General features: G+C 25.1%; 2 protein-coding genes across 2 annotated transcripts; one reads left to right on the forward strand and one right to left on the reverse strand.

The window, feature by feature from the left end:
• Positions 1 to 7363: 7363 nt before the first annotated feature.
• LOC127278003 (uncharacterized) lies at positions 7364 to 8885 on the forward strand. Its single transcript, XM_051299485.1, has 2 exons — positions 7364 to 7589; positions 7694 to 8885. Exons 1-2 carry the CDS (start codon positions 7450 to 7452, stop codon positions 8883 to 8885), a joined length of 1332 nt encoding a protein of 443 aa, XP_051155442.1. The 5' UTR covers positions 7364 to 7449.
• A 72-nt stretch (positions 8886 to 8957) lies between these two features.
• Positions 8958 to 11159, reverse strand: LOC127278002 (uncharacterized). Its single transcript, XM_051299484.1, has 2 exons — positions 10897 to 11159; positions 8958 to 10749 (listed from the first exon to the last, which is right to left on the reverse strand). The coding sequence occupies exons 1-2, from the start codon at positions 11086 to 11088 to the stop codon at positions 9127 to 9129; spliced, it is 1815 nt and encodes a 604-aa protein (XP_051155441.1). The 5' UTR covers positions 11089 to 11159; the 3' UTR covers positions 8958 to 9126.
• Positions 11160 to 16486: the final 5327 nt, after the last annotated feature.

The raw sequence follows: 16486 nt of genomic DNA on the forward strand, positions 1-16486 counted from the left end.
CTATCATACTTTCCAAGAATAGAACACTATAAACTTGTTTACAAATGTGTGCCACACGAAAAAAAAGTGTAGTCATTATACAATTTAATAGAATCATTATTATTCTATTACACACACATATATATATTTTTTTATATAAAAATAAACTAAAGTTATGAATTATAAAAATTATATATATAATTTTTTTTTAAATTCTATACACCTCTTTTGGATAATAAAATAGAGAAATAACTTTTCATTATATATACGTGACTTCTAATAAAAAAAAAACTTTCTCTAAAGTAACTGATTTCAGGAAATGGGAACTTTTTGAAAAAGGGGAAAACTTTTGGATGGGTTTTTTTCATTAAAACTCTTTGATAAAAACGTGCAAAGAAACCGTTATAAACTTTATACCGATGATTTCGATTAAATTTTGAATTTGTATATATGCGCTTGAATATAAATTTTTATATTTATAGGAAAGTACATAATGTAGTTCACCTTGTCCAATAACTTGATCTTCCGGTATTTATCATATTTTTATAGTTAAAAGTAATATGAAAAATTTTGTTCTTTTTATTCATACGCTTTTTAAATGTCACCTTTCTCTGATTTGAATTTCTTATTTGAATTCATTTATATATATATATATTGGGTAAATTTTGTATAATGGCCAATAATTTTCTTTGGTAAACATTTTTTTATGCAAAATTTATTTGCTAATTTAACATTATATATGAAAAATTATTTTTTTTTGTCTTTGTAAATCGATATTTTTTTGATACAAAAAAAAATGAGCTCTTTGTTAAGAACTTTTATACATATTTATGAAAGAAATTTTCACCATATTTCACTGAAAACATGAAATAATACCATTAAACGTATTCGTGAAGAACAATTTTTTTATTATCACTTTTTTTTTTATTAATATTACCCTTTTTTATGGCTATAAGCGACCAACATAAATCTCATAGATTCTGTAATCATAAAAAAAAGCTAGCAATTTATGGATCTTTGTACTTATACAATTGAATTTATATATATTTTGCACTTAATTATTTTTAGTAACAATAAAAATGATATATTGTTGAGTTTTGTTCTATGTGCGATGCAAATCTTGAATTTTGAAATTATTATTATTATTATCATTATTATTATTAATCAAAATTTAAAACATATTATAAAAATATAAAAAAATTGTATTATTTATTATATTTTTTTTTCATTAATTATTAAATTGTTGAAAGTAAAGTTTTGTTTTTATATATAAAAATATTGTCAAATATTTTTATTGAAACTTTTGCAGAATAAATGTAAGAAATGATATTATTTTACGTCTTCCTTTTTGGTTATGATCTCGTTATAAGTTTATTATACTGAAAGTTATGTGTCAAAATTGGAGACATACAGACACATTTCTCCCTTGAGTTCATATATAATATGCAAGGTGTCACGCTTTCATGGTGTCGCATTTTATAAAGATGATATTTAGAGCTCAAAATGCGAAATTGAAGAAATTACGATAAAATAATTAGTTGCTGTAATATATGCATTTTGCATATAAATGGAAATTGTTCGCGATTTATGTTTTAATTTTAATTTATTATCATCATTTTTTTATTGTAATTAATTTTTTTATTATTAACAAATTAAAAAAAAAAAACATTTACATTATTGGATTAGTTTATATTTTTATTTATTATTAATATGTGACACTCTCTAAAGAAAGGGAGATAAGAATTAATTAATTAAATTTTTTTTTGTACTTTAAAAATTACAATACTAATTTTTTTAATTAAAGAAAATTATATAAATGTTTTTATTAATTGATAATGAAAGGTTTATGAAAATTATATATAATATATATATATGAAAATACACATCTGCGTCATTGTATATATGGATAGAGTTATATCACATGGAAATATTTAGCGTTAAATATTGATTGACTCGTGTAGGTGCCTCGACAAAGACAAATTCCAAGCAGAGAAAATTATGGCGTACACCTCATGACGCATAGCGCTTGTCTATACTTAGACACTTCAGACACGTCGTTGCACTTTTACGATAAGGTTGTTTTATGAGTCGATATATATATAGGTAGATGCAGGTGAATCAAGCGAGACAAGGGTTGAACAAGATTTTAATTAAATGCAGGAAGCTTGCTTTGTTTTCTCAATTACGTTTTATACTTTTTATGCGGAAAATTGCATTTAATCAAGATAGAACTTCCATACAGTTCTGTTATACAATGCATATTGTCTCAAAGAAAATGAGGTATTCAATATCCTTTCATAAACTTTTGAATTATCTTGAAAAATTTTCTTATCTTCAAATTTGTGAATTAAAATCTCCTTTTTTTAAAAATAGAATTCAATTTGGAAGATTATTTTTTATTTTAAATAAATGCTAATTTTTATTTAATTATTTATTTAAATGTATTTTTTTATATAGTATATAAAACACTAAAGAATAATTTTTAAAAATCTCGCACGTGTGGGGAATCGAACCCATGACCCTTGAGACGCAAGTCGTGTATTCTGACCACACAGCCAGTTTGATTTTCAAATTATGACATTTTAAAAAATAGAATAGGATATTCACGAACAACATTAAAAATGGCATATAAGAGTATCTCTAGTTCAAAACCTAATTTGAGATTTTGTTTGGGAATTTTGATCAAGCAGTAATAATAAAAAAAAATTATTTTAAAAAAATTTATAAAATTTTTTTGTTTTAATTTCTGTCAATTTTATTTTTTTTTTTTTTGGTTAATTTTATTTTTGTCTATTTTCTTGTTGCACGCAATTAATTTTGTTTTTGTTTAGTTTGATATTTAATAACAATTTAACATACTTTAAGGATTATTAATCTTATTTTTTGAAAGAATATGTCAAATTTTTATGGGAATTATTCAATTTTCTCTTCGCCTAAAGCAATATATCACACTTCTGAGAGACTGAGAATTAATTTCTAAAAAAAAGTTTAGAGAGTTTTATTTTTAAATATTATATTAGCTGAAAATTTACAACATCAACAGTTGGGGAAAAAAAAAATTGCCATAGTATTTAATCTTTCTCTTTGCACTTTCTTGACAAAAGTCTGATTGCGTCACGATATTATATACATAAGCGGCAATGGTAGATTAGATTGTAAATTATAAAGTCAGTTATTCTTATGAAATTATATTATCCAGATGATGGAGCTCTTCATCAGCATTTATAATTAAAGTAACACTAATACACGACGTCAAATTGAATTTATTCCGGAACTTATAATAATAAGAAAAAGAAAATTTATTATTTTTTCATCTCATTTTTGTGAATATTATATATGCAGAACAAGTTTGCAAATTTTCTTTTCTTTTTTTTTTGTGATATTATAACATTAATAATATGATTAATAAAATGTATTAAATAAATTATCTATAATTACGGATTTACACAGTAAAGTGAAAGTCTTATTTTAAGATAAATCTTAAATTTAACACTGTCAATCATCATTCTTTTTACTATGTAAAAGTACAGAATTATAATAATATTTAATATTAAATTGATATAACATTACAAATTATTTTATATTAATATTTAAAAAGAAATATATGGAGCATTCTTTGTCATCTAGATTTAATTAACTTTGTCTATTTTTTGATGCCGTATGGCACTTTTTAAATATTAAACATGGGGGATATAATATTTTTTTAATACAAGGCTAAAACATATTTTTTTAAAAAATCGATTACCGGCATAGAAATCTACATTACCGACTGATGGTAAAACATATTTCTAAATCAAAAATTGTTCCTCTTTACCATTAGTCGGCAATGCAGATTTCTATGTCGGTAATTTTATATATTTTTATTTTACTGTTTTACCATCAGTCGGTAATGTAGATTTCTATGTCGGTAATCGATTTTTTTAAAAAATAAGTTTTAACCTTATATTAAAAAAATTACTTTTTTCTATAATATTGAAGGTTTGTTCCCCAATGTTTAATATTTAAAAAATGCCATATGGCATCAAAAATTACACAAAATTTGCTAAAATTTAAACCCATGTAGAGCTTTTTCTAATTAAATCTATTTTAGACAGAGTTTTTGACAAAGAATGCCCCATATATATTTAAAAATAAAAAATAGTATTTTAAAAAATATATAATATTTAAAAATAAATAAATAATATCGGAAAATAGATTACTAATAAAGAAGGTTGTTAAAATTAGAAAAAATGACGATAACATTAATAAAAAAAAAAAATAAATAAAAAATATAATATAATAGAAGTAATCAATAATTTGATGAAAAAAATCCAACAAAGTTGATTCTCAATATATTATATGCAATTTTGTAATGTTAATATGTACAGTAGCTGGCAACCTTGTCCCATGTTACTTTCACCAGTTGCCGCTCGAAAGAATCGGATCAAGTGATATCGGACCACTTTGATGGGTGCACATGTGAAAAGAAAAACTTGATAAAAAAAAATCTTAACGAAGTTATAAGTATATAGCGAGAATCATATTATACACGCGTAAATGGGGAGTTGCGAGTGACTCGCAAGGTCAGGGCCAATCCTGAGGAGTCTGCGGTCCTTTCGCGACTTTGGTATGTTGTTTCGCTTTCCCTGAACACGACGTGCGCAAACTGGTCTTGAATATATCGAAAATGAAAGGAGTAGAAAGAGGCACGGGTCTTTCTTTTATTTCCCATTAATAATCTTCAAACCGATCACGTTAATTTATTACCAGATCTCTCATTCTCATATAAAAATAAATTTTTTTATTATTACAGTAATTAGTTTATACATTGTTTGATTTTTCGTAATACTGTTTATTATATTGTAAATTTAAAAAATATTTAATAATTATATACTAAATGAAATGAAAATGATTAAAAATTGAAATAATTATGATTAATTTATATTTATGTAATATAATATATATATATATAGATTAATCGAGTATTAATGAAATGAAATTTACAAAAAGTGGTCGTTTATGAAGCGAGTGATCAAATTTTGGATGCTACCTTTGGCCCCGGGGTTCTTTGAATAACTTTCACTGTCAAATGCTTCATAATATACGACTCGTCGAAGATGTAAATGTGTATAGATGACAGGAGGCTCCTAAGTCGTTGTCGAATTTTGCATCAATATATGCAGGGTCGCATCAATTTTTTAATTTAAAAAAAGGGGACATTATTTAAAAGAAAAATAATTATTAACTTTTATAAAATTTACTGCTTTTAAAATATATATATCCTCAAATTACATATATAATTAAAACTTATCTATAAAATGGGAAAATTGTCTGACAAAGAACCCAATAATTTTTATTTGAATAAAATAAACACTATTTGGACCAATAATTTCTTTATTTGAAACAAATAAAATTTAATTGAATCAAATAAAAATTATTTAGTTCAAGGAAATATTTATTTGATAAAGTCAACCTAATCGATTATTTTAAATAAATAAATTTTTTTTTCAGTGTACTTAAATTATAAAAATATAACAAAAAAGAAAATTACTCAGCGAAATTTAAAGGTAAAAATTTTAGAATCATTTTGCAAAAAATAGAAAATAAAATATTTTAGTTAAAATTAAGAATTTTTCACATAATATAAACTATTTTGTAAAAAATTTAAGTTTGAAACTAAATAACTCAATTTTTAACAAATTGCAAAGTGTTATTAAATTTTTACCATTAATTTTAATGATTGTAAATTAATCCGAGTTTATTTTTTTCTGTGTTTTCTAAAAATTTTAAATTTAGGTATTTAGTTCCTACGAAACTATTAATTTGACAAAGCTGTACTTTATCTACTTCAAAAGTAAATTTTTCATTTTATATTCAATAATTGAAAAGAAAATTAGTACCTATATATATTTAATAATTTTTATTCTATGTAACATTTATCTTTAGAAAGTATATATATATATATATATATATACATGGCAAGGAACAAATCTATTTGAATATCATTCAAGATTTTTTTTATATTCATCTGATTTATGATCAATTCACGCCCAAAGATACATTTCTCTTTCTATAATTCTTCCATGGAATATTTTTAACGTCTTTATATATATATATATATATAATTTTTTTTTTAAATTGTTGAATGTGTTAGATGATTTACACCTTAATTCTCAATCTATAAATGCTGCCTGCAAATGTCAATAATTTCCAATGAAATGGCGAAGGTTGACGCATCGTATGCAGATTACGAAATGAATTTTGAGAAGTCGCAAATTTTTGAATAACTGTCATTACCGAAATTTTTTATGTAAAGTGTTTTAATGACAAATAATTTTTTAATTTTACACTTAATGTTATTCTTTTTTAATTGTAACATTACATTTTACCATATACACATTTGAAAAAAAGAATTTCATTAAATTATTTTTTTTATATTTAAATAAATTCATATTAATAATTTATTATGAATCTATTTATAATTATTAATAGATTCAGGACTTTTCCATATGTTACAATTTCTTTATATTGTTACGAAACTACTATGTAACATGTATAAAACATATGTTTTACATACTTGTATATAGTCAAAACTTATATTGCATGCATAATTTATAAAAGTTCGTATTCATTCAAAAAGAAGTTTAGAAAGTTTATATCTATATAAATATAAATAATTCAATTAAGAAATATAATGCATCATCTTATTGCAATGAAATTATAAATATAAATAGAAGATGATGATTATTATTATAGAAGCAGTGAGTTGGATTATATTTTTCGAAATTTTTCAATTTTAATTTTGAATTTAAAGATTTTTTATTTTTCATAAGTTTCATAACTTTCATTAAATTTGTAGGTATTATTTTATTATTTCTTTTATTATTTCATTTCATTTTAAAATTTTTTATATTTAAGCTATCAATCTATAATAATAAGAGAAAAATGTGTTTAATTCTTGTATAATTGAAATATATAACTAATCGTGTTAAATGAAAATAATGAATAATTAAATATTTTTCTATATATTCGATTGAGAATATTTTTTTAGACTTATATAGAGTGAAAAAAGCACGCTTTTAATTAATGAATTGAGAATACGCAATTATTTTTAAATATTCTCTTTTTGATCGGATATGAATTCACGATTATGCAATAAAGTTAATTAAAAGTTAACACAATTAAAAAAAAAGAATAGGGAATTTGCATTAAAAATAAATACGGTTTTTTTATATATAAAACGAAAGTTAATGCGATTTCAAAAGTATTAAAAAATTTTTTTTACAATTTTCATGCATAAATAACATTAAAAAATTAATTTAAACTTTAACATTATTTGAAATTTTCTCAACTGAGAGCAAACGATTTTAATTGGCTCTCAGATTGGTGACGTCACGGGCATAAATGCAGAAGTGTATGCTGTGTATATTCATACGTGATATTTTTGTAATCGGCTCGCAATAATTATTGAATACATTGTTTTGATTAAAAATGGTAAATAAATTAGATCCCGGTTTTGAAAAAGCTGATACCACTAATTTGCCAAAAATAAATGTGTTTATGGTATATGAATATATTACAAATAATGAGCGATATAATGCACCTGAGGTTCGTGGAGTGAAAGCAACATTGTAAGTAAATATAAATGTTTGTACTAATAAAATTATTTAATTAAATAATTAATAATTAACAACTTATATATAGTTGATTACTATTTATGTTTATATTATTGTAGATCTTCAAGAGAGAATTACGGAGACTCTGCAATAGGTTATGTTTGCGTAAAACGTGTAGGGTCAATATGCACATTGAAAGGCAGAATTTGTCCTGAACACCGAGTAAGAAGTAAAAATTACACTGTAACGTTAACTGTAGATGAAGTTAACGAACAAGTTAAAAAAGTAGAATGTCTTGATTGCGCTGCGTCATTGGGTGGATGTAAACACGGAATTGCTTTTTTAATGTGGGCAAACAGAAGATATGAATCGCCATCTCCAACAGAAGTGGAATGTTACTGGAGGAAATCAGCCTTAGCCAAAGTCGGAGATACACACAAATTTGTTTTGACTAGTGAATTGAAAAAAAAATCGAACGATTCAGTTGAAGATTTCGGTGATAATTCGACGTTTTTAAACAAAGTAATTGAACAAGCTGCAGCCAAACAGTTAGATAGCCAATTATCAAGACATGCATTTGATTTAGAAGAGAGAAAAGTTCATGCCTTGTCCATACATCAACTTATATTTAATTTCATACAATCCGATGAAAAAATTTCAGTTGATAATTTTTTAAATTTTTCAATGCAAAAATTCTCGCAAGATTTATGTCTTCAGGCTGAACAACAAACTAGGAGTCAATCAAATGATATTCTGTGGCACGAACTGAGATTCGGAAGGGTTACTGCATCTAATGTTTTTGAAGCTAGTCGATGTCGCACACCAAATGGTAGTTTAGTAAATCGAATCATAGGGGCAGCAAAAGTTTATAACAGTGTTGATATGCAACGCGGCAAAAACTTGGAAGAAGAAGTCATAAGTGAGATTGAGAAAATATTAAAACTATCAATAAATAAGTGCGGTATGTTTCTAATTCCATCATTACCTATGATAGGTGCTTCACCAGACGGAATAAGTTCAGAATTTGTGTTGGAAGTTAAATGTCCAAGCTCTGAAAAAACTGTAGAAAATTATTTAAAAAATGGTCAACTCAGTCAAAAGTGCAAAGCTCAAATTAATTTACAAATGATGGCTACTGACAAGAAGAAAGGACTTTTTTGTGTTGCAGATCCGAATTTTGAAAGAAATAAAAAATTTCAATTTGTGTGGGTGAAATATGATCAAAATTTCACTAGTCAAATAGTAAAAGATTCTGTGGATTTCTGGGAAAAAAATATTTTTCCTGTTTTATTAAACTCGATAAAAAGATGAAAATGTATAATAATTATTATCTTTTTAAAATAAGATTTATTTTATTTGGGACTATTAATAAATAAATGAGTATTTTCTGATAAATATATTATTTTATTATTTTCCATCGATAGAATTTTAAATACAATATTTAATAAGTAAAAAATTTATAAATATATTAATCATAAATAATAAACAAATACTTATTATATTTTATTACTACTGTTTGATTTGTACATGAACTTCATTTGTTAGCAAACATTTATTTTCTTATTATAGGTTTTTGTAAATTAATCAAACCTCCAACAATAGTTACAATACTATCTAACTTCACCACTGTATTTAGATCAAGGCAAGAATGAGGTTTTAATATTTCAAATTCTCGAACCCTTCGAATGACTCTTTCGATATGAATCCTTATACTTGCAATGCTTTTTGTTTTTAAAACTTCTGCTTTTGTCGATTTTGAAGTAGTCGAAACTGACGGCGGACGAAGTAATTTACATTTTCGTTTGTTTAAAACTGACTGAATGTGTTTGAAACCTCGATCAGCTAAAACTCCACATCCAGCAGGGAGAATATTTATTAATTTGCTCTCTTCAAATAACAAGGTGTCGCTTATCCTTCCTCCGTACCCTTTAGATGTAAAAGTAATAAATCCATCCGGAGAGCATACTATCAAATACTTCATTGTGTTGCATTTCTTATAATCTGACCACGTTAGCGCCTGATGAACTGGATTTGAAGGTTTTTCAATCTCTATTTCAAAAGCATCAATAATAGCACATGCATTACTGTAATTAGCTCGAAATGCAATAGGTAAATTTTTTTTTATACTTTTTTCATCAGGAAAGTATACAAGCGTTTTTAAATAGTGAGCTAATCGATCTACATTTTTATCAAAAATTCGGCTTGCCTGCGAAGTTGAGATACCATACTGATCACCCAGTCGACTAAAAGTGTCATCAGTTTTAATTTTTTGCAAAGTGAGTTTAATATTATTAACGCTGCAATTTGTAGAAGAACTCAACATAGGTAAAATCCACAACCATTCCTGATTAATACCAACATATTTTTTTGGATCTACACTTATTAAATATAGGGTGATATCAAGAATTGATTTTTTCATTGCTTTTTGTTTTTCATTTTTTTCCTCACTGCAAGTTGAAGATTTTTTATACTCGCTGGATATTGACGTATATTTATATTCGCTGGTAACGTTAGACGAAGACACAATTGCACTTGAATCGGAATTAAGCAAAGTAGATTTTACAGACTCTTTTCCACAAAAATTGATCGGTGAACACATTTTATCAACCATTTCTACTTTAGTTTCACAAGATGCATCACGGGTGTCAGGCTTGCATGTAGTGTGCTTACTTCGAACATGAGGATTTGTAAAACTTTTCCGCACTTGTGTACCAACAGATTTTTTACTATTTTGATCGCAGTTTTCTGTAGGTAGTAAATTTACAGAGGATTCGTTTTCTTTTTCCATAAAAAAGCCTGGTTGTAAGGCATCCTGTGTTACAGAGGACAAATTGTTTGACAGTGGGACGTCAAGGGGACTTTCAATTTTACTTAACTCTGCTATATTTGTTAAATTAGTTAAAGCCTCTTTTTCAATAACATCACAAATTTTCCTATTTTTTGACGCTGGTTGATCGTTTTGTTTTGATGTGAAATTTTCTTGATTTTCAGTTTCCGATAAAATGTCTTGAATTTCTCTCTTTCTATTCAATTTTATAAAAGCTGGTCGTGATTCTTCATTTATTTTACACCTATTAGGCTGACAAGCAAATTTGTGAGGAATCGCATCTTTTTTCAATTTTTTTGGTCCTCCCATAAGACAATATCTAATATAATTGTCCATGTCATCCTTTATCTGCATTAAAAAAAACAAATCAAATTTGAGGTTATGTTATTCACATTGGTATATATGATAAATGTAGTATGACATTTGTTTATATTTTATTTTTTTTAATACTATTGTAAATAATTAATTAAAAACTGATTGTAATATACTACTTACATTAAAATGATCGTCGCAACAGTAATAAGTGTACTTATCCTTTGGAACATCTTTTCGACGAGCAAATTGAAACCACTTTAACCTCATTTTTTCGTCCTTTGGAACACAAAAAAATATTTTATTTGGTGTTTTGACATTGGTGCTTCCACATAATGGCACAAAACATGACTGGAATGTTTTATTCTCGCTCATTTTTATAAATAATAATTAATTAATACTATTTACTACCATCATACATTAAAACATTACTGTAAATTCGTGCCCGTGACGTCACGCAGAGTTCGGGTAGACTCGGCTCTTTCCGGAGCGTTTTCGTTATTTAAAAATTATGTAAATTGTTTTTATTTAATTTTGCGCTTATTTGTCACTAAAAAATTATGGGAAAAAAATTTTGTTATATAAATCTGACCTAATCTATCGATTTAAATTTAAAAAAAAATTGATGCAAATTCCCTATTATTAATAAAAATAATAAAGATCATATATTAAATACGTTTCTTGTTTGAATTTCAATTTTCAAACTTCCATAAACAATATTTTCATTTGTCTTCATAAAATAGAAATTTAAGAGGAAATTGCATTTGTCCCTAGAGGATCTTTCTTTAATATAATTTCTCTAGTTAAATAAGTTTATAAAGTAGAAAATTTCTTACAGAAATTGAATTATTGCAACCAACTTCATTGTTTTTACTTTTGTGAAAAAAAATTCAGTATTATGGTTTTTCATTGGCTGTTGTTTTTCATTTTCTATATATACATATATATGTATTTACTTTTGTAATGGATTAAAAAGAAATATTTCCGATATTTTTTATTTTTTCTATTTATTTTATTTTATTCTATTGTTTTCAATTTTTTTTCTATTTTTACAAAAAATTAATTATTATTATTATTATTTTTTCTTGACTTATTTCTTGTCTTTTATTAGAAATAATTATATCTTAGATATAACAAAATTTTTACCTATAGAATTTTTGTTTAGCAGAATTTTTATTTTACAGTCATTTGAATAATTTTTTTAGAGATAATAATTTTTACTTGTTGGAAGTTTTTGCATCTAAGTAAAATTTTTTTGTTAGGATTTCAAAGAATTTTACAAAAAAAATAAAATTAAAAATTTCGAAAAATATTTAATGAATCAAAATTCTCTCAAACATATATCGAGATTTTTAGCCAACAATGATAAATAAATATAAATAAAATAAATAAAAATCGAATCACATAAAATTCAATTGAATGAGAATTGTGTTAAATTAAAATATTCTTAAATAAAAATTCATGTAAATAATTAAATTACTATAAAAATTCTGCCAAACAAAAAATTGGTAGCTAAAAATGTTGTTAAGTAAAAATTTGTATAAAAAGAAATTCTTTAAAATTTTAATTCGAAAATTGAAAATTCGTCTATTATTTCTATATTTAATATAATTCTTTAAAATGAAAATTTGAATAAATGATTTTTATGGAATAATCATGAGTCTCTCTATAAAATTTTTAGAACACTCTTTGGTAATTAAAAAAAAAAATACAAAAAGAATGCAAAAAAAAAAACAAAATTTCCGCTAAAATAAGAAGTAAAATCCATTAAATTCTCCCTTGAATGTGAGACGCCTTGAAAAGAGAAAGAGAACTTGGAAATTTTTTCAAATCTATTATAAAAAAAAATTGTCTTAAATCCCTATATATAAGTGCGTTTAAAGGTATATCAAGTTGACAAGAAATTGAGTATGTCCTTGTTTTTTTTTTTTTTTTTTGAAGGACATCAAGGAACATTTACCCGGAAGTCCTCGTCTATATAAGGATCAACATCGCGAGACTTTTTTTTTTAATAATAAATGCGAATATAAAATAATTTTCTTTATCTCTCCACATTGCAAAGAATGTATAAAGCATGGGCGTTCTGAAAGGTGCGGTCCTGTTTGCCCAAGCTTCCTTCGAGGAAATGCTTTAATGGTAAAAGTGAGAGTATAATAGAATCAGTATAATGACTAATTGTATAAGTGCATGAATTACAAAAAAAAAAAAAATAAATAATAAATAAATTTACAACGAAGAGGCGGCTCATTTGTCCCGCGATGACGCGTTAAGTCGATCATAATCTTTCTTTTTTTGTTCGCCAAAGGAAATTGTAAGTCATCAAAAAATAAAAATAAAGAAGAACTTAAAGGTGAGGTTTGCTCTACTTTGGTAGCGGTCGACGACTCTCGCTTTTATATATATATATATAATATAGTGAAGGATATAAATTACTCTACCTGATGCTACTTGACGCCTATCAAATAGACAAACTGTGTCGGCGCCACTTGTATTACCGTTTTCGAAAAAAAAAAAAAATTTGAATGATTTATTAAGGTTGGAAAGTAATGGTCTTTTAGCTTCGTTTTCATTCAATTTATAAATCATTTTATAAATCATTTTTACTTTTTATTATCATATTTTCCAATTAGGTATCGATTTTAAATATGATGGATAAAAAAGAAATAACAAAAAAAAGAAAGTAAAATTTCCCAATTTTTTTTTAATAAATTGATTTAACGTTTTTAACAATTTGATAATAAGTTTGTTCTACTTTGACATATGTCACAGATTTCTCACTTTTCTCCTTAATAGCGGAGAATAACAACTTCCACTTTTTCGAGAAAAATTAATTCAATTTTTTTGATTGCTTCAAGTTATTTAAACTTTAAAAAATAATTTGATATATTTTTTTAAATTTATAACTTTTTACTTAATTCTTTCGTTTTTTTTTTTATATTTTAATTTTCATTAAGTAAGTTGAATTTTTAATATATATATTTTCAATAATTTGTTTACAGTTTACGATAATAAATTTTTGATTTAGTTTTGTGTATTTTTGGAAAATTTATTTTTTATTTTTGTTGGAATAAGTGTAAATTCGAATTAAATTTGAAGTAAAAGTCGTGCGTGTGATTGAGTTAAATATCCAACTCGAGTAATAACTAAACCCGATACGCTCATATATGCAAGAAATAAGGACAAGAAACAGGATTCGAAAGTTATAGAATATGTAACGCACATTTTACAGGATAGAATTTGCAATTACAAGTAAATTATATAAAATTGGGTTTTCTTTTTTGAAAAAAATTTTTCAATATATATATATATATATATATATCTTACACATTTTTTTTTGTTTCTTACATTCATTACTAATTTGACATCAAAACAATTTAATTATTTAATATAATTTGATTCATAATGAAAATTAAATAATAAATTAATAATTTTAATTTTTCAATTACAAAAATACTTTCTCATATAAAAGATTACTATTAAGGTCCTCACACACCCTTTTAGCTGCCTGCAGATTACCATGGCAACGCATGAGAGTGAGTGCGATAGAAAATTTAAAAATTAGAATATTCAAATTTTCTGTCTCACTCACACTTGTGCGTTGCCATAGTAACCTGCATGCAGGCAGGCAGCCAAAAAGGTGTGAGTGCGCCATTAGGTCTAAAATAACTTGAACCAATTTCTTGGAAACAGTCACCAAGATGGTGGCGTTCGTCGAGAACAGCTGATTCCAATAGATGAAAATAATTTCATTATATGTATAATTTTTAAATTAAAGAAATTAATTAGCAATATTGTCAATATTATTACTATCATTAAGCAGTAATAAAATATGAATTATGGTACTTGATTTAATGATATTTTCATTATTATAGCGGTTCTTTTTTTGTCTCGAGAAAATTGAAAGTCATAAATAGAGGATAATGTGATAAAAACGTGACAGGAACTGATAAGTAATGCACAATTCATAACAATCATATATAATCAAGTTACCTCATCTTGTCAATATTCAATGGAGATCAATAAGATGAAGGAATTAGAGTGAGAAGAATATATTTTGTTCGATGAAGCGTGACGTTTGTGTAACGCTGGTAGCCGGGTAATCATTTGTGATACTACTTTCTTGCATCAGGATAAACTCGTGCGGGTCTCGCGAGTTTAATTTAATCGTGTTTCTCCTTTCTCTCGTCTCTCTCTCTCTCTCTCTCTCTCTGAATATATATCTTATTAATAAAGCAAAGACATGGAGTCACAGAAAATAGAAGCCGCTTTAAAAGAAACAAGGTCGATGTATAGACGAACAAGCATTCGATCCTTTAGAGGAGAAATTTCTTTTTTTACAACCGCAATATATATACATGTTTGATACATTTTTAATTATGTCCCTGAAATTTACTAATTAATATTTAATATATAAATATTTAATAATTTCTAATTTTTTTACTGTTATCTTCCATTTTTTCAAAAAAATTATTTTTTATATCATTTATATGGAATAGAATTTCTCAAACGAATCACCTGAAAATAATGAATTTAATTTTCAATATTAAATAGCATTTTTTTCAAGTTTTTTCATCCCTTAATACAGTAATATACTTAAGGAAACTTTTTTTTAAAAACTTTCTTAGAAACTATGCTGTTCCTATTTACCCCAAATTTTATGAAATTTACTAAATTTTGAGGTAAATGGGGACAGTCAGTTACATGCGTTTAAAGCTTATCTAAATTTTTTTCTTCTGCATAAAATTAATCCTGGGAACGTAAATAACAACTTAAAAAAAATAAAGCCGCAAATATTACCTTTTAAAGAAAGAAACTTACGTAATTTATGAAAAATAGCGATTTTACCCCCATTTACCCCAGCTGACCCTATGTAAATAAAAATCCATACTAAAAAAATTCCATCAATAAAAAAAATCCTTCATTCCATTTTACTTAACCTTCAAAAATATTATTAATAAACATTTCAAAAATTTAAACTTCTACAATTTAAGCATTCAGCAAAGTAAAAATTATTAATTATTATTTATCTAGTAAAATATACTTATCTTAAATACTTTTTTTTCAATTCACAATTAAAACAAATCAAAATTCTTATAAAATACAATAACCTTCTAACAACATTCGAAAAAAATAAATTATAAAAAATGAAATTCTTTAATATGATAATTCTTGCTTTATAAAGTTTGGGATAGGGGGGGGTGCAAGTCTTTTTGTTTCAGGTCATAGAATTTGATTCAGAAGCTGAATGTTCCACAGATTTTAATGCTAATGAAACTGGTGATATGACCTACGGAAATTTGCTATCGATTATTTTAGAAGGCGAAAAAACTGAACAAATTGTATTACTCTCTAAATCTGAATTAGTTAAAAATAACTAATTAATAGTAGAATCTTACTAATTCAAAAAGCAAAAAGTGAGTCACTAATAATTAGTAAAAACTTACTAATTCAAATAGTTATTTTGGTTTAACTAATTGAATTAGTAACTTTTTAATGCGGCTCCCGGGGGCGCAAATTACTAATTGATTAGTTAAAACTACTAATTGTTTACTAATTCATTAGTCATTATACAATTTTATCGCCAAATCGTAAATAATCAATAAAAATTTATCAACTTATTCACACTAAAATTTTAAATTTGAAAAGTCGAGTTTCAAAGATAAAATTTTTCGCATGTAGTTTCTTCATGATTGTATAAAAAATATTTTATTTTTAAAAGTCAGTTTTCATGGGTTAAATTGCATAATACTGGCAAAATTCATATAAAATTTTT

This window comes from Leptopilina boulardi, unplaced genomic scaffold, assembly GCF_019393585.1.
Source record: "Leptopilina boulardi isolate dan_hultmark-lab unplaced genomic scaffold, ZJU_Lbou_2.1 LbouV2_193, whole genome shotgun sequence".
Taxonomy (NCBI): Eukaryota; Metazoa; Arthropoda; class Insecta; order Hymenoptera; family Figitidae; genus Leptopilina; species Leptopilina boulardi.

What these genes read in the sequence shown, in the direction of transcription:
- LOC127278002 (XM_051299484.1), bottom strand. Translation starts at nt 11,088, where the DNA reads ATGAGCGAGAATAAAACATTCCAGTCATGTTTTGTGCCATTATGTGGA. An exon ending in GTTGCGACGATCATTTTAAT is followed by an intron (nt 10,750 to 10,896) that starts GTAAGTAGTATA and finishes TTTTTAATGCAG; the next exon opens with ATAAAGGATGACATGGACAA.
- LOC127278003 (XM_051299485.1), top strand. Translation starts at nt 7,450, where the DNA reads ATGGTAAATAAATTAGATCCCGGTTTTGAAAAAGCTGATACCACTAAT. An exon ending in CGTGGAGTGAAAGCAACATT is followed by an intron (nt 7,590 to 7,693) that starts GTAAGTAAATAT and finishes ATATTATTGTAG; the next exon opens with ATCTTCAAGAGAGAATTACG.